Genomic DNA, 22,724 nt, shown 5'->3' on the forward strand with positions numbered 1-22,724 from the left:
TTCCAATTCTTTAAATTAAGTACATTGAAATTCCAAAAGTGGAATTGTGCACAAGCCTGACCTTGATTTCCAATGTAATCTTGCTTGGATGAGTTTGTGCAGTGTATGATTGTTCTCCCTTGCAGAAGGTTCGTGCTTCATTCTAGCAGATCTTTGATTGACGATTACAATCGTTAAGTAAGAAACATTTGACCCAATCTAAAAGTTTTTTTTCTGCTCTTTCCAACTTTTGGTCCAAACAGCCCTTGTCATTCCGGTCGTTGCTGAAAAAAAAACAACTAAGGTTTAGATATCAGAGGATTCAATCCTGTCTATCCATGGCAAACCCGAGGATGGACTGCAGTCTTTTTGCTTTTCCACTTCCTGTGCACTCTGCAGCTCTGGCACTTCTCTTTCCAAAGTCCCGTTCCGGTTCTTGCCCCCTCTCAGCTGGTGCACCTCCCTCTCCAGCTCTGCGTTGCGGTGGTACATCTCTAAATAGCTGGCCTGCAGCTCCTTCTGGTAGCGGATGACCTTGTCCTTTTCTGTCTGCCATGTCTTCCTCTCCTCCTCAAAAGCCATGGCCTGGGCCTCGCTCTGGCGGCGCTCCAGCAGTAGCTCGGCGCGCAGACGCTCCTCATTCGGGCCCACACAGCCTCCTGCAAGCAAAAGATGGTCACATGGTTCATTTGCGGTCCAGTGGAGCAGTCTGCAGCTGACCTGGTTACATTACAGAGCTAATAACCTCATTTTTATTACTTAAAATAGCCAAGTGCTTTCACTAATCAGTTTAAAATACTACTAAGGTGTGCTTTTATGGTTTGTGGATATGACTTCTAATTATGTTTCCATTAAGAAAAATGATCAAACATGTTGCGAATTTTTTCTTTCAGTGAAAAATATTTAACATTTGACACATGGAACTATGACAATATAAAAACAGTTACATAGAAACTATTAATGAATGAAAATGAGTAAAATTAACTGTTAAAGGTTAGTACTATTAGTGGACCAGCAGCACGCACAATCATGTTTGCTTACGGACTGTATCCCTTGCAGACTGTATTGATATATATTGATATATAATGTAGGAACCACAATATTAATAACAGAAAGAAACAACCCTTTTGTGTGAATGAGTGTAAATGGGGGAGGGAGGTTTTTTTGGGTTGGTGCACTAATTGTAAGTGTATCTTGTGTTTTTTATGTCGATTTAATAAAATAAAAAAATTAATAAAAAAAAAAACCCCGATACCGATGATAAAAAAAACGATATCGATAATTTCCAATATTACATTTTAAAGCATTTATCGGCCGATATCGGACAACCCTACTTGTAATCAAACTACGGCGAGTTCAAATACCGCTGAAATTAGGACAAAATGGAGCTCGCCAAATACGCTCATCTGTAAAGTATGTTTATTATAAACAGTGGGATTTCTAACAGTTAGGAAGGTTTGTGTCATGTTTGTCCTTCAAAAGAAACCAACAAAAATGTGTATGCATTTTTTTTGAGAAAACTCCAGGCAGCCACTAGGTCGGAGCTAAAGAGCCGCATCTAGAGCCGCTGGAACTATGAAATGAGTGCCAGTGTTGTCAGCAATAGAGGGGCCCCTTAAGGGAAACAGGAGTACTTGCATGTACTATGACACTTAATCAGAGAATATTCCGCTCCCAAAACTAACATTTTCCAATATGATAAAGAGTTCAAACACACATACAAAAAAATTACAAGTGATTTGATGGGGAAGGTGAAGATGATTGAGTGGCCAATTGAACTGAACACAATTGAGCACCTTTGTGTCATCCTCAAGCAGAATGATGTGGGTGATGTCGTCATGCAAAAGTGGTAAATGATTCCAGTAACAACCTGTGCATCTCTGCTCAATTTCATGCCCAAGAGCATTACGGCAGCGTACAGTGCTCACATTAAAAACGTACACCAATGTGGACATGTTCACTGTGAGGTGTATTACTTCTAGACCTCCACCCCAGATCCCACCTCACTCCTACCCAGTGGGCTGGCTCAGGGTGGAGGACAGAGTAAAACAACTTGCACTGAGCCTAGTCTATAAAATCCGCTACCCCTCCCTGATACCGAAGTACATGTCAAATTACTTCCTTAACGTAAATGACCGCCATAACCACAACACCAGGGGGAGCTCCACTAACCACGTTAAACCCAGATTCCGATCTAACAAAGGTCTTAACTCATTCTCTTTCTATGCCACATCAATGTGGAATGCGCTCAAAACAGGTATAAAAGATAGGGCATCTCTATCCTCCTTCAAAACCGCAATAAAAGTACACCTCCAGGCAGCTACAACCCTAAACTAACACCCTTCCCGGATTGTTAATAATCAAATGTAAACAATCAAATGCAGATACTTTTCTTATGCCTTCTGCAACATCTGTCCAGAAAATTTATTTTCTATGTTTTTCTGTTGAATTCTACTCATTAAGGCCATCTAGCTCAGCTTCCATGAATTAATTAACGTGGACCCCGACTAAAACAAGTTGAAAAACTTATTCGGGTGTTACCATTTAGTGGTCAATTGTACGGAATATGTACTTCACTGTGCAACCTACTAATAAAAGTCTCAATCAATCAATCAAACTCACTTGTGTTGCTATTTAGACCTATTTTTCATTGTCATTTTCTAAGTGACATCCAAGTTACATTTCTATGGTATTGTCGAAAAGATATCGCTGTAATGTGAGGGGTGTACCCAGGTTTGACTCCTTAGAAACAAAATCAAAGTACCTGTTGCTCCAGCGCTCTCTTCTCCTTTTCCATGGTCGCTGGCGCTCTGAGAGGGTCGTCTGTGCATTTGGTTGTCCTGCAGGATTACCTGGAGAGCGTCTATCTGGCTCTCCTTGTTGCGCAACTCCATGCGGTTCTCCCTCAGCTGCGTCTTCAGCTGGAAGATCTCGCTCAACTTCTGGGTCACCTCAGCCTGAGAGTCCCGAAACTGTTGCTTGAGCAAGGAGATCTCTCCCGACTTCTGGCAAACCTTGAAGGCGAGAACGGAACAATGTTGGAATTCACTTCGCTCCTCTGTAATTACGTCAAAGTGTGCGCTTCTCCCTGTCATAACGTGTCTCGCAAGGCCACACCTCCCACTGTGTCTCCTCCAGGGTTGGACTGGTCGGCTTCTCTTTGTCTCCGGACTCGGGGATTCTTTCCCTTTTCACGCTATCCAGCTCCTCTTGCAGTCGGTTCTTGTCCTGCTGGGCCTTGTAGAGCTGCAATTGGAGGCCACGTTGGGCTCGCTGGGCATGCTGGGAAACCTGGCGGAGCTTGGCAGCGTAGAGGCGCTTCAGTTCCTCCACCTCCTTCTCCCACAGACGCTGTTTGCCTTCAAATACCTGCCCGCAGACCCACACACATTCCGCTCAGGCTTCACACACGATATCTAGACCAGTGGTTCTTAACCTGGGTTCGATTGAACCCTAGGGGTTCAGTGAGTCGGGTTCGGCGGAGGTCAAGACACACCCGACTCATCGTGTGAATAAAAACTTCTCCCTATCTGCGTATTACGGATACGGCAACAGCAGAAGTCAGACTGATTTGCAGGTGTGTAATTTGTTGTGAGTTTATACACTGTGTTGGTTTTGTTCTTTGAACAAGGTGATGTTCAAGCACGGTTCATTTTGTGCACCAGTAAAAAAACATGGTAACACTTTAGTATGGGGAACATATTCACCATTAATTAGTTGCTTATTAACATGCAAATTAGTAACATATTGGCTCTTAACTAGTCATTATTAAGTACTTATTAATGCCTTATCGACATCCATTGCTTTCGGTCTCCCCTAGAGGGGGGCGGGGGGTTACCCACATATGCGGTCCTCTCCAAGGTTTCTCATAGTCATTCACATCGACGTCCCACTGGGGTGAGTTTTTCCTTGCCCGTATGTGGGCTTTGTACCGAGGATGTCGTTGTGGCTTGTGCAGCCCTTTGAGACACTTGTGATTTAGGGCTATATAAATAAAGATTGATTGATTGATTATTCGGCATGGCCTTATTATAACCCTAACCCTCTAACCCTGGCCCTAACCTTCCAACCCTAACCAAATAACTCTAAATTAAGTCTTTGTTACTTAGAATATGTTCCCCATACTAAAGTGATACCAAAAACATATAACTTTGTCTTGAATTTCAAATCAAATCAACTTTATTTATAAAGCACATTTAAAATTTACCACAGGGGTAGCGAAAGTGCTGTACAATGAACAGGTTAAAAGATAAAACGAGTACCGAGCAAACACAACACAACACAAACAGAACACGATAAAAAATAAATAATTAAAATAGAATAAATAAAAACATAAAAACAGGTTCACAGCAGGTGTATTATGGGGCGCCATTGCAGGATGGATATCACTCAGTGTTAAAAGCCATGGAATAAAAGTATGTTTTTAAGAGAGATTTAAAAACAGGAAGAGAGGAGGCTTGTCTAACACTCAGGGGTAGGTCGTTCCAGAGCTTGGGAGCAGCAACGGCGAAAGCTCTTGTCACCTCTAAGCTTCAGCCTTGTGTCAGGGACCGTCAACAGCAGCTGATCGGCTGATCTTAAGGATCGGGTGGGGCAGTAAGGCTGAAGGAGGTCGGAGAGATAGGTTGGCGCGAGGTTGTTTAGACATTTAAAAACAAATAAAAGGAGTTTAAAATTGATTCGGTAACGCACAGGGAGCCAGTGAAGGGATTTGAAAAAAAACATTCTATTTTTCACTAAAGAAGGGTTCGGTGAATGCGCATACGAAACTGGTGGGGTTCGGTACCTCCAACAAGGTTAAGAACCACTGATAAAGACTGAGCTATGGATGTGAGACTCACCTGAGCGACCGCGCCCTCGCTCTCGTCCAGATTTCTTTTCATCTGCTTCAGCTCGTGTTCTTTCTCCACCAGACGCTCCTCCAGATCCCGCACCTTGGGAGAAGGTCAGGTAATCAGCTCGGACATAGTTCTACCTGCATTGCACAGATCTCTGGCCAGTACTCACCACTTCTTCAACAGACATGGACAGAGTCCAATCATAAGGAGGTGGAGCCTCCCCTCCATACGGCACCAGGCGGCTGAGCGTGGCCATGCTGCGACATGCCATCTCCCCCATGGCCGCGCCCCCTGAGCCAGCAGCCTTGGCGCCCAAAGTGGTGCGGTCCAGCGAGCCGATAGTGTTGATATGACCCATTGATGCGCTGAAGAGCACCATAAAAGTTCACATGACGGTACATTATCAATGCTATCGGACAGAGCCAAGGCAAACCTGATGTGAGCCAGGTGTGGGCGGAAAGGGGGGCGGTATGGCGGCAAACTGCTCATGGAGTTATGGCCCGAGTCCGACAGGTTGTCATCCTCCTGGCTCGCCCCACGCGCTGAGGAATGAGCCTACGCAGCAATGCCAATAAGAAAACATGAAGACTGGAGGGGTTGTCATTGCTTTGTTGATTGCACAACTCTTTGTGTATCTTTGAGTCGCTATGGAAACCTTCTCCCTCCCCAAGAATGCAAATGCTGGAGTTCCGTTTGCCTACTAATGTCTTATATCACTCCATGAACCAAAAGGTGACCACTGGAAGTTGAGTCAAGATAGGGATGGCTGGCAAAAGTATTGACTTTTAACCACGATTTTAAAAATGCCATTACATTTTTTACCTACTCCTACCAGCAGCTATAGTATAGTGACTCTGAGGTGTGGTAGGCCTAAAGTCTGAATGTGTTAAGGCGGGGTGGCATGTTAATGCGAGGATCGTTTCCCCAAGATGCAGACAGAACTCCGGAGGCATTGTGAAGGTAGGACAATGATTTATTTAGTACAGGGGTCTCAAACTCAATTTACCTGGGGGCCACTGGATGCAGAAACTGGGTGAGGCTGGGCCGCAAGAAAAGATTTCTTAAAAAAAATCTAACATGCACTTTTTAATGAGTTCACCTTCTTTGAATGGCTATCCCGCCCTAGCAACATACTTGCAAACCCTCCCGATTTTTCCGTGAGACTCCCAAATTTCAGTGCTCCTCCTGACAATCTCCCAGGGCAACCATTCCCCCGAATTTGTCCCGATTTTCACCCGGACAATAATATTAAGGGCGTGCCGTGATAGCACTGCCTTTTACGTCCTCTACAACCTGTCGGCGCGTCCGCTTTTTCACCATACAAACAGAACACCTTGCAGCCCTAACTCTTCCGAGCTGCAATATACACCCCCGCTACCACCAAACCCCGCCCCCCCAATCCCACCCACCTCAACCGACGCATTAGATTCTGGGTATTTGTTCTGTTGTGTTTATGTTGTGTTACGGTGTGGATGTTCTCCCAAAATGTGTTTGTCATTCTTGTTTGGTGTGGGTTCACAGTGTGGCGCATATTTGTAACAGTGTTAAACTTGTTTATACGGCCACCCTCAGTGTGACCTGTGTGACTATTGATCAAGTATGCCTTGCAGTCACTTACGTGTGTGTACAGAAACCAAATACAACATGTGACTGGGCTGGCACGCTGTTTGTACAGGTTGTAGAGGGCGCTAAAGGCAGTGACATCACGGCACGCCCTTAATATCGTTGTTTGGGTGAAGACATTTGAGAGAATGGTTGCCCTGAAATTCGTGAGTCTCTCGGAAAAATCGGGAGGGTTGGCAAGTATGACGCTGTCAAGCGCCATTCATATAAAATTCGCGGGCCGCACTAACATTACATTTTCATATTAAGGTGCGGGCCGCAAAATAACGTCTCGCGGGCCGTGTGTCTGAGACCCCTGATTTAGTACAAATCAGTAATGAAATAAAATCAACAGAAAACCATGCAGATAGCATGGGAAGCTATGGCGAAGATCAGTACAAGAACAGGAATCAAATAGGTATATAACGTAACTTGTTGCATGAGCAAACAAGACAGCCAGTGTGGCGAAAGGCAGAAATAAATAGCTCTCTGATTAGTGCCCGGGCGCAGGTGAGCGTCTCGAACACTAATCAGAGGCAGGTGAAAATAATCAGCACTCATGGCAACTAAGAAACACAAACCCATGGGCAGAACTAAGGGATTCAAACTAAAATAAAACATGATCCGTAGGGGTGTAACGGTACGTGTATTTGTATTGAACCGTTTCGGTACGGGGGCTTCGGTTCGGTTTGGAGGTGTACCGAACGAGTTTCCACACGAACATATTAAGTAGCCGCCTCCGCTTCCTTCTGCCTCTGTCTCTGTCAGTCCTCTACACAGCACCCAGCATTGTCCCACCCACACAACCATCTGATTGGTTACAAACAGAGCGGTAACAGCCAATCAGCAGTGCGTATTCAGAGCACATGTAGTCAGTGCTTAGCGTTTAGCAGGTAAGCATCAGGCAGCGGACTCTCCCCAAATTATAACAAACACCTCCCAGTCAACTACCAGTAACATCACTATGAGCCCGTTGACCTTCTAGAAATATAAAAGGCAGTTCAGCTCCCTCGCAGTCCTGGCTTGAGATGAAAGCTAATTTGCTTTTAGCGTAACGTTAGCTCATTTTGCGGTGTGTGTGTGTGTGTTACGGACAGCAAAGCCCTGTCTGTCTGTTATTTCACTTCACCTTTTTCTGTGTTGATTGAGCTGTGTTGAAGCAGCAAAAAAGAACATTATGTTAAATGAAGAGTTTCTGTCTCTGATAGTTGATATAATAATGTAAGTGCATCATTAAGCCTACATGAACTCCATGGTGTTCAGGGATGAATAGTCTCTCCTATTGCTATTGTACCATTTTTTCAGCTATAGTTACATTAATCAATAGAAATGCAGCTGCCTAGTTTTGAATGGCAGGGTCCCTGCTATCACATGTTGATAAAAATATAACATTTACATAATAAAAATCAACTACAGGCTTCCCAAATGCTGTAATAAATTAAGCATGATGAGTTGACTTGAAACTGTTTAATGTTGCACTTGCCAAGAGTCTGCAAAGAAGTAATCATAGCAAAGGGTAGCTATTTTGAAGAAACTAGAATATAAAACATGTTTTCAGTCATTTCACCTTTTTGTGTTAAGTACATAACTCCACATGTGTTCATTCATAGTTTTGAGGCCTTCAATGACAATCTACAATGTAAATAGTCATGAAAACACATTGAATGAGGTGTGTCCAAACTTTTGGCCTGTACTATATATATTTACTTTTAAAGTTTTGTTTAATTTCAATTACAGTATCTTTATATTAGTATTAATTATATGTACAAACCCCGTTTCCATATGAGTTGGGAAATTGTGTTAGATGTAAATATAAACGGAATACAATGATTTGCAAATCATTTTCAACCCATATTCAGTTGAATATGCTACAAAGACAACATATTTGATGTTCAAAATGATAAACATTTTTTTTTGCAAATAATAACTTTAGAATTTGATTCCAGCAACACGTGACAAAGAAGTTGGGAAAGGTGGCAATACGTACTGATAAAGTTGAGGAATGCTCATCAAACACTTATTTGGAACATCCCACAGGTGAACAGGCAAATTGGGAACAGGTGGGTGCCATGATTGGGTATAAAAGTAGAGTCCATGAAATGCTCAGTCATTCACAAACAAGGATGGGGCGAGGGTCACCACTTTGTCAACAAATGCGTGAGCAAATTGTTGAACAGTTTAAGAAAAACCTTTCTCAACCAGCTATTACAAGGAATTTAGGGATTTCACCATCTACGGTCCGTAATATCATCAAAAGGTTCAGATAATCTGGATAAATCACAGCACGTAAGCAGCTAAGCCCGTGACCTTTGATCCCTCAGGCTGTACTGCATCAACAAGCGACATCAGTGTGTAAAGGATATCACCACATGGGCTCAGGAACAATTCAGAAACCCACTGTCAGTAACTACAGTTGGTCGCTACATCTGTAAGTGCAAGTTAAAACTCTCCTGTGCAAGGCGAAAACCGTTTATCAACAACACCCAGAAACGCCGTCGGCTTCGCTGGGCCTGAGCTCATCTAAGATGGACTGATACAAAGTGGAAAAGTGTTCTGTGGTCTGACGAGTCCACATTTAAAAAATTTTTGGGAAACCGTGGACGTTGTGTCCTCCGGACCAAAGAGGAAAAGAACCATCCGGATTGTTATAGGCGCAAAGTTGAAAAGCCAGCATCTGTGATGGTATGGGGGTGTATTAGTGCCCAAGACATGGGTAACTTACACATCTATGAAGGCGCCATTAATGCTGAAAAGTACTTACAGGTTTTGGAGCAACATATGTTGCCATCCAAGCAACGTTACCATGGACGCCCCTGCTTATTTCAGCAAGACAATGCCAAGCCACGTGTTACATCAACGTGGCTTCATAGTAAAAGAGTGCGGGTACTAGACTGGCCTGCCTGTAGTCCAGACCTGTCTCCCATTGAAAATGTGTGGCGCATTATGAAGCCTAAAGTAGCACAACGGAGACCCCCGGACTGTTGAACAACTTAAGCTGTACATCAAGCAAGAATGGGAAAGAATTCCACCTGAGAAGCTTAAAAAATGTGTCTCCTCAGTTCCCAAACGTTTACTGAGTGTTGTTAAAAGGAAAGGTGATGTAACACAGTGGTGAACATGCCCTTTCCCAACTACTTTGGCACGTGTTGCAGCCATGAAATTCTAAGTTAATTATTATTTACAAAAAAAAAAAAAGTTTATGAGTTTGAACATCAAATATCTTGTCTTTGTAGTGCATTCAATTGAATATGGGTTGAAAAGGATTTGCAAATCATTGTATTCCGTTTATATTTAAATCTAACACAATTTCCCAACTCATATGGAAACGGGGTTTTGTATGTCTGTTCCCTCTGAAAAAGTCTTAATAAAAAAAGTAGCATACTATTTAAAAAACACAAGTACAGTGCACCTTAAATTTGACCTCTCCCTGCCTGTGAGAAATGGTACAGTCCATATTATTTACATTTGTGGCTTATGGAGAATAATACAAGACGACACTTGTTATAATTGACAGCAGGAGAGGTAATGTACCTTGTTGACCGTGGTTGTCCCAGCATGGCGTGAGGGAGAGGAGGAGCAAGAGGAGCTGGAAACAGCTTTGGTGACATGGGCGTAGGCTCTGTGCAGCCCATTGGAGAGGCCGTGGTCCAAGTCCTCTGATTTGGAAGATGGATACAGGTTTTGCATGGAGCTAAAGTTTTTGGGGGTGACGGGTTTGAAGGCGGACGACCTCAATCGATCCTGTGGGAAAAACAAACAAACACGCAAACAGTCGAGTTTGAGGAATTCCATCGCAATTCCAAGACATGCTATTAAATCCATAACTGTTTGGCTTCCAGGTTTCTCCGCGTCGATTAATAGATTTCATAGCGGCTATAAATTGAAAGCAAAACAAGCGCCGCAGTTTGGATCCATAAGCAGTGGAATAAAAGGTTGATTGATGCTGCTGACAAGCAGCGGGGGTGTCGAAGGATGCTGCCAGGTATGTCTACATGTAATACTGATACTTTGACAAGTACCTTGGCAGTCAGCCATTGGCTGTATGTCCGTATAAAACACCCACAATGGCTGCTGAGAAGTTGTCAATGTGTTGGAAATCACAGTACAGCCTTCACGTGGTGCTGGAATATGCCATGGATCTATTTGATGAATTCTCCCTTGACTTTTTGTTGTCATGCAGCCACGGAAGGGTACTGTGTGATGACAACCAAAAAGCTGAAAATGGAACATAAGAGAGAAGTGCACATATCTATGTCCTGGCTGCTCATTACAAGTACACAATTCACTCTTCTTTGTCAGTTAATGTAAGAACTCTTGATGCAGAGGTCATCCCGCTCACCTCCCCTAAATCCCATGTCTCCTACGAGGGCTGTGAATCTTTGGGTGTCCCACGATTCGATTCAATATCGATTCTTGGGGTCACGATTCGATTCAAAATCGATTTTTTTCCGATTCAACGCGATTCTCGATTCAAAAAGGATATTTTCCTGATTCAAAAGGATTCTCTATTCATTCAATACATAGGATTTCAGCAGGATCTACCCCAGTCTGCTGACATGCAAGCAGAGTAGTAGATTTTTGTAAAAAGCTTTTATAAATGTTTTATCAACTGATTGCAATAATGTAAATTTGTTTTAACTATTAAATGAACCAAAAATATGACTTATTTTATCTTTGTGAAAATATTGGACACAGTGTGTTGTCAAGCTTATGAAATGCGATGCAAGTGTAAGCCACTGTGACACTATTGTTCTTTTTTTATTTTTTTATAAATGTCTAATGATAATGTCAATGAGGGATTTTTAATCACTACTATGTTGAAATTGTAACTAATATTGATACTGTTGTTGATAATATTCATTTTTGTTTCACTACTTTTGGTTTGTTCTGTGTCGTGTTTGTGTCTACTCTCAATTGCTCAGTTTATTGCTGCTCTGAGTGTTGCTGGGTCAGGTTTGGTTTTGGAATTGGATTGCATTGTTATGGTATTGCTGTGTATTGTTTTGGTGGATTGATTAATTTAAAAAAATAAAAATAAATAAATAAATACAAAAATAATAAAAAATCGATTTTTTAAAAATGAGAATCGATTCTGAATCGCGATTCGAATTCGAATCGATTTTTCCCCACACCCCTATCTCCTACACACATCATCAAACGGTGAGTAATAAGATTTGATCTTGATTTCACCCTACAGCGTAGTGGTTAACCTTTTGTTCATACTCAACAGTGACTGTTCCAATGAAAAGCTGGTAGGCAGTAAACCGACTCGCCTTGAACAGGGCGGCATGGCGTAGTGGGTAGAGCAACCGTGCCAGAAACCTGAGGGTTGCAGGTTCGCTCCCCGCCTCTTACCATCCAAAAAATCACTGCCGTTGTGTCCTTGGGCGGGACACTTCACCCTTTGCCCCCGGTGCCACTCACACCGGTGAATTGAATGATGAATGATAGGTGGTGGTCGGAGGGGCCGTTGGCGCAAATTGCAGCCACGCTTCCGTCAGTCTACCCCAGGGCAGCTGTGGCTATGAAAGTAGCTTACCACCACCAGGTGTGAATGATTGATGGGTTCTACATGTAAAGCGACTTTGGGTACTTAGAAAAGCGCTATATAAATCCCAGTTATTAACAGTCGTTCCACTCCACTTCCTAAAGGTTTGTCACGTAGGTGAGTACCGTATTTTTCGGAGTATAAGTCGCACCGGAGTATAAGTCGCACCTGCCGAAAATGCATAATAAAGAAGGAAAAAAACATTATGCAACTTTCATTAACTATGAAAAAAACTGCGACTTATAGTCCGAAAAATACGGTAGTTTTGTTTTATTTTGGATTTATTGTACTGCGGTTAACTTCTTTTTATACGTGTATGTTTATAAATGTTAAAGATCGCTGGGATGAAGTTGACTCTCTACTTCCACGAACACTACCTGTCTGATGGGCGGTCCCAAAAGGTGAGACGCTTACCGTATTTTTCGGACTATAAGTCGCCGTTTTTTTCATAGTTTGGGCGGGGGTGCGACTTATACTCAGGAGCGACTTATGTGTGAAATTATTAACACATTACCGTAAAATATCAAATAATATTATTTAGCTCATTCACGTAAGAGACTAGACGTATAAGATTTCATGGGATTTAGCGATTAGGAGTGACAGATTGTTTGGTAAACGTATAGCATGTTCTATATGTTATAGTTATTTGAATGACTCTTACCATAATATGTTACGTTAACAGGCACGTTCTCAGTTGGTTATTTATGCCTCATATAACGTACACTTATTCAGCCTGTTGTTCACTATTCTTTATTTATTTTAATTTGCCTTTCAAATGTCTATTCTTGGTGTTGGGTTATATCAAATACATTTCCCCAAAAAATGCGACTTATACTCCAGTGCAACTTATATATGTTTTTTTCCTTCTTTGTTATGCATTTTCGGCCGGTGCGACTTATACTCCGAAAAATACAGTACATCTGGCTAAGGTCTAGCGTCTTGGAATTGCAACTGCATGCAAAGTTTTTTATGTACCGGTAATATTTGCAAATGAGACTCAGAAGTGTAAGAAAACAAGATATGACAATTGGACAAGACCATTATTATAAACTCACTATTAACTGCCAATTAAAAAAAAATAGAATTACCAAATTGGCACTGTTGAGTACCGGTATAGATTCCCAGGTACCAGGAATCGGAACCGTATTGATTCAAATGTGAAAGGTACTCATCCCTGGTGAGTTATTTTGGTTGATTTACATAGCGGCTCACTTCTTTTTACCGTATTTTTCGGACTATAAGTCGCAGTTTTTTCCATAGTTTGTCCGGGGGTGCGACTTATACTCAGGAGCGACTTGTGTGTGAAATTATTAACACATTACCGTAAAATATCAAATAATATTATTTAGCTCATTCACGTAAGAGACTAGACGTATAAGATTTCATGGGATTTAGCGATTAGGAGTGACAGATTGTTTGGTAAACGTATAGCATGTTCTATATGTTATAGTTATTTGAATGACTCTTAACATAATATGTTACGTTAACATACCAGGCACGTTCTCAGTTGGTTATTTATGCCTCATATAACGTACACTTATTCAGCCTGTTGTTCACTAGTTTTTATTTATTTTAAATTGCCTTTCAAATGTCTATTCTTGGTGTTGGGTTTTATCAAATAAATTTCCCCAAAAAATGTGACTTATACTCCAGTGCGACTTATACTCTGAAAAATACGGTACACTTGTATGACAGTTATGAATGTTAAAACTGTACTTTTATCCGTAAGAGTCGCCACTCACCTTTTCATACTTGCCCCCACTTGGCAGGGAGTTCTTTGCCAAGTCAATTTCGGTCCCATCTTTGTGGAAGACCCGAGCGTACAAGTTTTCTTCCTCTCGTCCTCCGACGGAGATCACGATGTCCTTCTTGTTGCCCCTGGCCTGGTTGGTTTTGGGCTCTTTTCTGTTTGGCGAACACAGCTGTGGTCACGTGACGACAATATAGGGACACGTTCCATGGCGGCATGTCGCACACACCTGGTGATGTTGAGGTAGTTGAGGAGTTCTCTCTGAGCGAAGCCTTTCTTCAGGAGGCCGCCGGACTGCTTGGGCCTGACTTGGGGCACGGCTCGGTTCACCTTGGCGGGAGAGACATCGGGCCTCTCCACCAGACTGCCGACACTCCCCATGCTGCAGCGCTGCGTAAAGGACGGCGTCGGGAAGGCGATTTTGAAGTTCTTGCCAGGACGAGGAAGACTCTGGACTGAGGTTGCCATTGGTTACACAGCTCACAGGGGCGGAAAGGTGCTCTGTGAAGACAAAAGTAAGAATTGCACTTTTTTTTTTTTTTTTTGGTCTCCCTCCACTTTTTATAACCCTGATGTCATCATCTGTGCTACTGGAGTGTGTCGGGCAGCTTTCTCCCAGCCCAGCTGGAGCTTAACGCCACCGCATAAACACACACAGCACCTCCCATCAACAGCACTGTCAGGTTTTGTTGGTGACGAACCCCAAGATGCAGAGAAGGCGGAAGGCATTGTGCGGGAAAACATGATTTAATTTAACACTTTAGCAAAAAAAACAAAACAAAAGGGTACAAACAAAAGGCGCACACAACGCAGAGAACAAACTTGGCTATGAACTAAAATAGCACAAAGGCTAACTGTCGACAAGAAACAAAAACACTTACTGTGACACGAAGGAACTATGACATGAGCAGAGTGAACAAAAGTAGACAGAGCTACAACTAGTGATGGGTCCGGCAACACCGATCGAGCTCATAGAGCGAAACCCTGTGTCGGTGCGCGTACACAGACACAGTTTCCTTACTTCCACAATTTTCTAAAATCATTGAAAAACTGTTCAATAACAGATTAGAGAGTTTCATAAATAAAAATAGAATACTCGAAGAAAATCAATATGGATACAGAGCTAATGTTTCAACTTCGATGGCTTTAATTGAAATTACAGAAGAAATTACCAATGCTATAGATAATAAAAAATGTGCGGCAGCAGTTTTTATGGATCTAACTAAAGCATTTGACACAATTAATCACAATATTTTAATCAAAAAACTAGAACGATATGGCATCAGAGGGTTAGTCTTAAACTGGATAAGAAGTTATCTAATGAACAGGAAACAATACGTGAAGCTAGGCGAACACACCTCTACAACGCTAAATATATCCTGTGGTGTACCTCAGGGATCAATACTAGGACCTAAATTATTCAATCTATATATAAATGACATTTGTAAAGTTACAAAAGATTTAAAGTTAGTATTATTTGCGGATGATACAACAGCGTTTTGTTCAGGAGAGAACACACAGAAGATACTACAAATAATAACAGAAGAAATTAACAAATTAAAAAGATGGTTTGACAAAAACAGACTATCGTTGAATCTCAGTAAAACTAAAATAATGCTATTTGGTAACAGTAGAAGAGAAAGTCAAACACAAATACAAATAGACGGAATAGAAATTGAAAGAGTAAATGAAACCAAATTTCTTGGTATAATGATTGATGATAAATTGAACTGGAAATCTCACGTAAAAAATATACAACATAAAGTAGCAAGAAACACGTCAATAATGAATAAAGCAAAACATGTTCTAGACAAAAAATGACTTCATATTCTCTACTGCTCACTAGTGTTACCATATCTGAGTTATTGTGCAGAAATATGGGGAAATAATTACAAAAGTACACTTCATTCATTAACGGTGTTACAAAAAAGATCAGTTAGAATAATACATAATGTTGGATATAGAGAACACACAAATCCTTTATTTATTGAATCAAAGATTCTGAAATTCTACGACATAGTGAATTTGCAAACAGCTAAAATTATACACAAAGCAAACTATAACCTGCTACCCAAGAATATACAACAATTCTTCTCAAAAAAAGAGGAGGAATATAATCTTAGGGAGAAATGTAATTTAAAACATTTGTATGCACGTACAACACTTAAGACCTTCAGTATATCAGTATCCATCCATCCATTTTCTACCGCTTATTCCCTTTGGGGTCGCGGGGGGCGCTGGAGCCTATCTCAGCTACAATCGGGCGGAAGGCGGGGTACACCCTGGACAAGTCGCCACCTCATCGCAGGGCCAACACAGATAGACAGACAACATTCACACTCACATCCACACACTAGGGCCAATTTAGTGTTGCCAATCAACTTATCCCCAGGTGCATGTCTTTGGAAGTGGGAGGAAGCCGGAGTACCCGGAGGGAACCCACGCAGTCACGGGGAGGACATGCAAACTCCACACAGTAAGATCCCGAGCCCGGGTGGAATTAAATTATGGAATGGATTAAGCAAAGCAATCAAACAATGTACTAATATGATCCACTTCAAGAAACTCTTCAAACTTAAAGTGTTTACAAAGTACAAAGAAGAAGAACCATGATAAACATTCTGAATTTATTTAACTCATCCATTCTTTCATTCTTTCACTCACAAAATAATCTTACTTATCTCAACATATGAAATGTAACTTACTTCACCAATTATTATTTATTTACTTATTTTATTGTGATTACTTATGGAGTATATTGTGAATAAATTGAGAACAGGAAGTGAACAAAAGTTTTAGCAACTGTTATGTAAAAGAAAAGGGGTAGGATTAAATAAGCTCTGCTTCTTCCTACTCCTTTTCGAACATGTTGAAAAGAGAAACTGGAGATTGTGATGTATCATGTTGTATACTTGCATGTTAGAAATAAACTCAAACTCAACTCAAAGTCGCGTGACCGATCATGAGCTGTTTTGGTCACGTGACCGATACGCGAACTGTGAGCGGGTCTTTTCTACAGCCGGAGAAATAATAACTAAGAAGAGACGACTGAAGTGTTGATAACAACCAAACTTAACCCCCGCCCCCTCTATATCCCACACCCCGGATTGTAAATAATGTAAATAATTCAATGTATATACTATGATGATTAAGTTGTGTGATGACTGTATTATGATGATAGTATATATCTGTATCATGAATCAATTTAAGTGGACCCCGACTTAAACAAGTTGAAAAACTTATTCGGGTGTTACCATTTAGTGGTCAATTGTACGGAATATGTACTTCACTGTGCAACCTACTAATAAAAGTCTCAATCAATCAATGAAATAAATCGTCTAAAATTTAATACGTTGGAAAAACTGTTTTTTTTTAATAAAAATGTGTAAAAAATTAATGAAAAAAAATCCCAGTCCACAAGCATCCTCATTCACAACACATTACATTTCCATGTTATGATACATGTTCACATTTTTTATTGACTGTATCTAAAAAAGCTGAAAATATAGTTTTATTTAAATGAAGATATGAAATAATCCTAAATGAAATACAATGACTTGGTTTATATTATTGTATATACTAGGTCAGGGGTCGGCAACCCAAAATGTTGAAAGAGCCATATTGGACCAAAAATACAAAAACACATTTGTCTGGAGCCGCAAAAAATTAAAAGCCATATTACATACAGATAATGTGTCATGAGATATACATTGAATTAAGACGACTTAAAGGAAACTAAATGACCTCAAATGTCGCTACAAATGAGGCATAATGATGCAATATGTACCGCTAGCCTAAATAGCATGTTAGCATCGATTAGCTTGCAGTCATGCAGTGACCAAACATGTCTGATTAGCACTCCAGACAAGTCAATTAACATCAACAAAACTCACCTTTGTGCATTCATGCACAACGTTAAAAGTTTGGTGGACAAAATGAGACAGAAAAAGGATAAAACACGTCCTAGGAAGTCGGAGAAAGTTATACATGTAAACAAACTAAGGTGAGTTCAAGGACCGCCAAAATTAGTAGGACAAAACAGCGCTCGCCAAATACTCGAATCATGTTTAATATAAACAGTGTGATTTATAACAATTAGGGAGGTTTGTGTCATGTTTCTCCTCCTACAGAAAACATATAAAAAAAAAAAAAAATTAGTTTTCCCCCCTCATCTTATTCCATTTTTCATACATTTTTGAAAAAGCTCCAGAGAGCCACTCGGGCGGCGCTAAAAGAGCCGCGGGTTGCCGACCCCTGTACTAGGTCATAAAATCAGTGTCAGTTGAGTCGGTCCATAGGTTGCCTGTAGGGATTTGTAATGTCCAGCAGATGTCAGTATTTAGTGACACAGTATCGACACAGTATCAGTACAGTTTTGCAATGTGTCGAAACGCTTCATGACGCCTCATCAACCCATCACTAGCTACAACGACAAGTATTATGACAGGTAGTAGTGACATCGACAATGACAGGTAGACACTACAATAATCCAGCACTGACTGGAGGGGGAAGGCAGGTTTAAATAGCAGCTGGCTGATTGAGACCAGGTGTGGCCAGGTGCCAATCAGCCACAGCTGAGGGGAAGCAGCACTCAGGGAGACAATCAGGAAATGAAGACAAAATAAAAGCGCTGACAGAAAACAAAGACAAACGCAGAGGAAAAACTAAAACACAGTCAAACTGTCAGGGACAAGCCTGACAAACACATGCAGAATTACACAATCTATCGAAAAAATACACTTTGCATACTTGCATTTGTTTGGGAAATGCTTTTTCCCCATCAGGAGCTCACGTCCCAGCAGAAGAATACCATGCAGTGTATGCGACAGATGGCTCAGGCAGCATATGTCAAATCACAAGCCGGTTGCGTAACTAAAACCCAAATAACTAGGTTACAACTGGGGGGGAAAGATCCGTTGCTGAGTCGTACGGACAATTCAATCTAGTGCTTGTTTTGCTTGCAAATAACTGTCACGACTTGGACTGAGGCGTGGTTTGTTCTCCCGAGGTGCAAAAGATTTGGACCATATGTGGCGTGAAGGGGAATACATGATTTATTTAAACACTATAACTACAAAAAAAAGTACAAACGAAAAGCGCGCACAGTGGCGGAGAAACGACTTGGCTATGAAAACAAATACTTGCACAAAGGCAGAAACTATGAACAACAAAAAACACTAACTGTGGCTTAATAAACAAAAACTTACTTGGCATGGACAAAAAGGAGCAGCGTGAACGATGGACATGAAAAAAGAGTCAGAAATTTGCAGAGCATAAATGTGGGGGGGTCACCAGCAAGACAAACTGAAAAACAATGAACTTAAATACTACAGACATGATTAACAAAAACAGGTGCGTGACTCAAAACGTGAAACAGGTGCGTGACGTGACAGGTGAAAACTAATGGGTTGCTATGGTGACAAACAAGAGTGCACAATGAGTCCAAACGTGGAACAGGTGAAACTAATGGGTAATCATGGAAACAAGACAAGGGAGTGAAAAGCCAGAAACTAAAAAGTCCAATAACTAAACAAAACATGACTAAGACAAAGCATGATTACACAGACATGACAATAACGTGCATTCCACGGAAGTCGCACATTTTTAATGTCCCAATTTTGGGAATGATGGCAGTCTGTTTAATATGCAGTATACTGAAATACAGTATGTGAATATTCCAGTGTTTCCCATACATTTTTATACAGTCATAGCTTTTTAAGAGAATTAGACAAAAGTGTCATCCATAGGGGCGTTGCACCAAATCCTGGGCCCCCATACATAAGACTTCTAGAGGGCCCCTCGTTCCCTGCGCACACACTTGGTATGTTTACTACTACTATGGCCGCTCCTGTCGCATGCGACGAACTGCTTCCTGTTTTAATAGAATAGAATAGAATAAAAGGTACTTTATTGATCTCTGGGGGAAATTCAGCACCACAGTTCACTCATAAACGTCTCTCTTCCAAGAATGACTCGTCTGCCTCTTGAGAGACTCTGCAGCCACTGTTGATAGCTGCACGCCAGTTGGATCTTTCACTTGCAAGAGCCTCCCAGTTGTCAATGTTTGATTGATTGATTGAAACTTTTATTAGTAGATTGCACAGTACAGTACATATTCCGTACAATTGACCACTAAATGGTAACACCCGAATAAGTTTTTCAACTTGTTTAAGTCGGGGTCCACGTTGATCAATTCATGGAAGCTGAGCTAGATGGCCTTAATGAGTAGAATTCAACAGAAAAACATAGAAAATAAATTTTCCGGACAAATGTTGCGTTCTAAAATTAAAATATGTGTAAAATATTGACTTTTGCATATGAAACAATCCGCTGCTATGAGGTCCAGAAGATAAAATCGTCTGTTGGCTTATGCATCGTGCTTTGCTGCCATCAACTTGAGCTTTATTGATATCATGCATGTTTAATTTTTTTACTTGCAGTATGGGATTATTTGGGTTTACCGGTAGTTTTTTTTTTCCAGGAAAAGGGGATTTGTAACGCTCGGGAGTATTAGTGTTGGCTGCTTAAGAATGCCGGGATTTGTAAAAGTTTTCTTTGTTGGATTTTATTTTTGTGCACTCGTAAGTATGTTGTGACCTTAAGCTTGTCATGTCTGTGTAATCATGTTTTGTCTTAGTCATGTTTTGTTTAGTTATTGGACTCTTTAGTTTCTGGCTTTTCACTCCCTTGTCTTGTTTCCATGATTACCCATTAGTTTCACCTGTTCCATGTTTGGACTCATTGTGCACTCTTGTTTGTCACCATAGCAACCCATTAGTTTTCACCTGTCACGTCACGCACCTGTTTCACGTTTTGAGTCACGCACCTGTTTTCGTTAATCATGTCTGTAGTATTTAAGTTCATTGTTTTTCAGTTTGTCTTGCTGGTGACATCCCCACATTTATGCTCTGCACAGTCCTGACTCTTTTTTCATGTCCATCGTTCACGCTGCTCCTTTTTGTCCATGCCAAGTAAGTTTTGTTTATTATTGCCACAGTTAGTGTTTTTTGTTGTTCATAGTTTTTGCCTTTGTGCAAGTATTTGGTTTCATAGTTTGTTCTCCGCCATTGTGCGCGCCTTTTGTTTACTTCCTTGTTTTGTATTTATAGTGTTTAAATAAAAATGTACCTTCATTCCCGTCTCGCCCGAGCCAACTTTCCGTTGCCTTCGAGAAAAACTAAACCCCAGGACCAAGTCATGACAAAGCTTATTTCTTTCTGCCATTTATATACCGTATTTTTCCGACTATAAATCGCAGTTTTTTTCATAGTTTGGCCGGGGGTGTGACTTATACTCAGGAGCAACTTATGTGTGAAGTTATTTGAATGACTTTTACCATATTATGTTACGTTAACATACCAGGCACGTTCTCAGTTGATTATTTATGCCTCATATAACGTACACTTATTCAGCCTGTTGTTCACTATTCTTTATTTATTTTAAATTGCCTTAAAATGTCTATTCTTGGTGTTGAGTTTTATCAAATACATTTCCCCAAAAAATGGGACTTATACTCCAGTGCGACTTATATATGTTTTTTTCTTTCTTTATTATGCATTTTCGGCCGGTGCGACTTATACTCCGAAAAATACGGTATGTAAGTTATAAAAATAACATGGCATACATGGTCATTAGAAATGTATATCGCTGTGAAAGTTCAATACCAAAGTTTGCTTTAATCAAATTGATAATGACGCAGACTTCCTGTACTCCCAGTCAAAAACACGAAACGGTTCGTTCTGCCGGGATAGCGGCAAACCAAACTTCGAACACTTCACTCAACAAAGACGTCACAACGTCATCAAAGCTCACATTTAAGCATTCACACACAGCACCAAACATTTTGAACAATACGAGGTGATAAAGAAAGGTAACAATATAATAGGAGAACGTTATGTACAAGTTTCACTTTTGCAGCTCATTGCCCATAACTGTGGTGCGTTCAAGGTGTCTCAATTAAAGTTAGAAACAGAGGTGTCACTAGTTTTTAACAACAAAGGGAGACTTGACTCCCAGGACGATAATAATGAGAATTCAATCAAAATAAAAATGATGTATTATTATGATTTGTATCATCTACTGCTAATAATACTATGGGCCTGATTTACTAAAGGTTTGCGTGTATTAAAACACTTGATAGCACACGTAAAGATGTTCGACTAAACATGTGCAACCTGGATTGTGTCTATTAAGTGAGCAGATTAAGGCGTGCAATCCATTTTGTGTCTCTGTCTTCATTAACATGCAAAATACATGCTGATCTTTTAAAACACTCACAATTTTGTGTGGAGAAGATGCAAATATGTTTATTTAGCACACGCAATGTGATTTATCAACACTCATCACCGCTTTGTCAGCCATATTTTGCGTTTTAATTAACTGACAGTTCCACACACGTGCCGCAAACCTCCGTCATACGTGTTTGTGTCAACATTTTAGACGGTCAGAAATAAAAAATATTAGACATATCGTCTATTCAGCACCATCAGTTTATAATTGTATAGCTTCTAGAGCAGTGGTTCTCAAATGGGGATACGCGTACCCCTGGGGGTACTTGAAGGTATGCCAAGGGGTACGTGAGATTTTTTTAATATATTCTAAAAATAGCAACAATTCAAAAATCCTTTATAAATATATTTATTGAATAATACTTCAACAAAATATGAATGTAAGTTCATAAAGTCAGTGAAGCACAAGCTCAGGTTTTTCACTAAAATGTCTGTCAAAAAGAACTGTGAAAAGAAATGCAACAATGCAATATTCAGTGTCGACAGCTAGATTTTTTGTGGACATGTTCCATAAATATTGATGTTAAAGATTTCTTTTTTTGTGAAGAAATGTTTAGAATTAAGTTCATGAATCCAGATGGATCTCTATTACAATCCCCAAAGAGGGCACTTTAAGTTGATGATTACTTCTATGTGTAGAAATCTTTATTAGGGACCGAGTCCCTTTGGGACAGAGGACCCTATTGAATTTCTAGCGTTTTATTATTATACCGCCGCCT

The 22,724-nt window shown here is 40.6% G+C and overlaps 1 protein-coding gene across 2 annotated transcripts in view; it reads right to left on the reverse strand.

Annotated features, from left to right (window-relative positions):
• The window catches only part of n4bp3 (NEDD4 binding protein 3), a 58,071-nt gene that overhangs the window by 982 nt on the left and 34,365 nt on the right, over positions 1-22,724 (reverse strand). Inside the window, exons 1-10 of one of the 2 annotated variants that reach the window (XM_061927518.2) lie at positions 17,611-17,703; positions 13,947-14,218; positions 13,710-13,872; positions 9,951-10,160; positions 5,251-5,372; positions 4,987-5,182; positions 4,821-4,913; positions 3,097-3,348; positions 2,744-2,993; positions 1-638 (exon numbers count right to left, since the gene is read on the reverse strand). The exon at positions 1-638 is cut by the window's left edge and continues 982 nt beyond it. In XM_061927518.2, the coding sequence (XP_061783502.2) occupies positions 286-638; positions 2,744-2,993; positions 3,097-3,348; positions 4,821-4,913; positions 4,987-5,182; positions 5,251-5,372; positions 9,951-10,160; positions 13,710-13,872; positions 13,947-14,185 (1,878 nt within the window). In that variant the 5' untranslated portion in view covers positions 14,186-14,218; positions 17,611-17,703 and the 3' untranslated portion in view covers positions 1-285. Of the gene's footprint in view, positions 639-2,743; positions 2,994-3,096; positions 3,349-4,820; positions 4,914-4,986; positions 5,183-5,250; positions 5,373-9,950; positions 10,161-13,709; positions 13,873-13,946; positions 14,219-17,610; positions 17,704-22,724 lie in introns of those variants that run through there. The other variant, XM_061927520.2, reaches the window with a different exon arrangement.

The sequence above is a fragment of the Nerophis lumbriciformis genome, linkage group LG35 (genome assembly GCF_033978685.3).
Source record: "Nerophis lumbriciformis linkage group LG35, RoL_Nlum_v2.1, whole genome shotgun sequence".
NCBI classification, from domain to species: Eukaryota; Metazoa; Chordata; class Actinopteri; order Syngnathiformes; family Syngnathidae; genus Nerophis; species Nerophis lumbriciformis.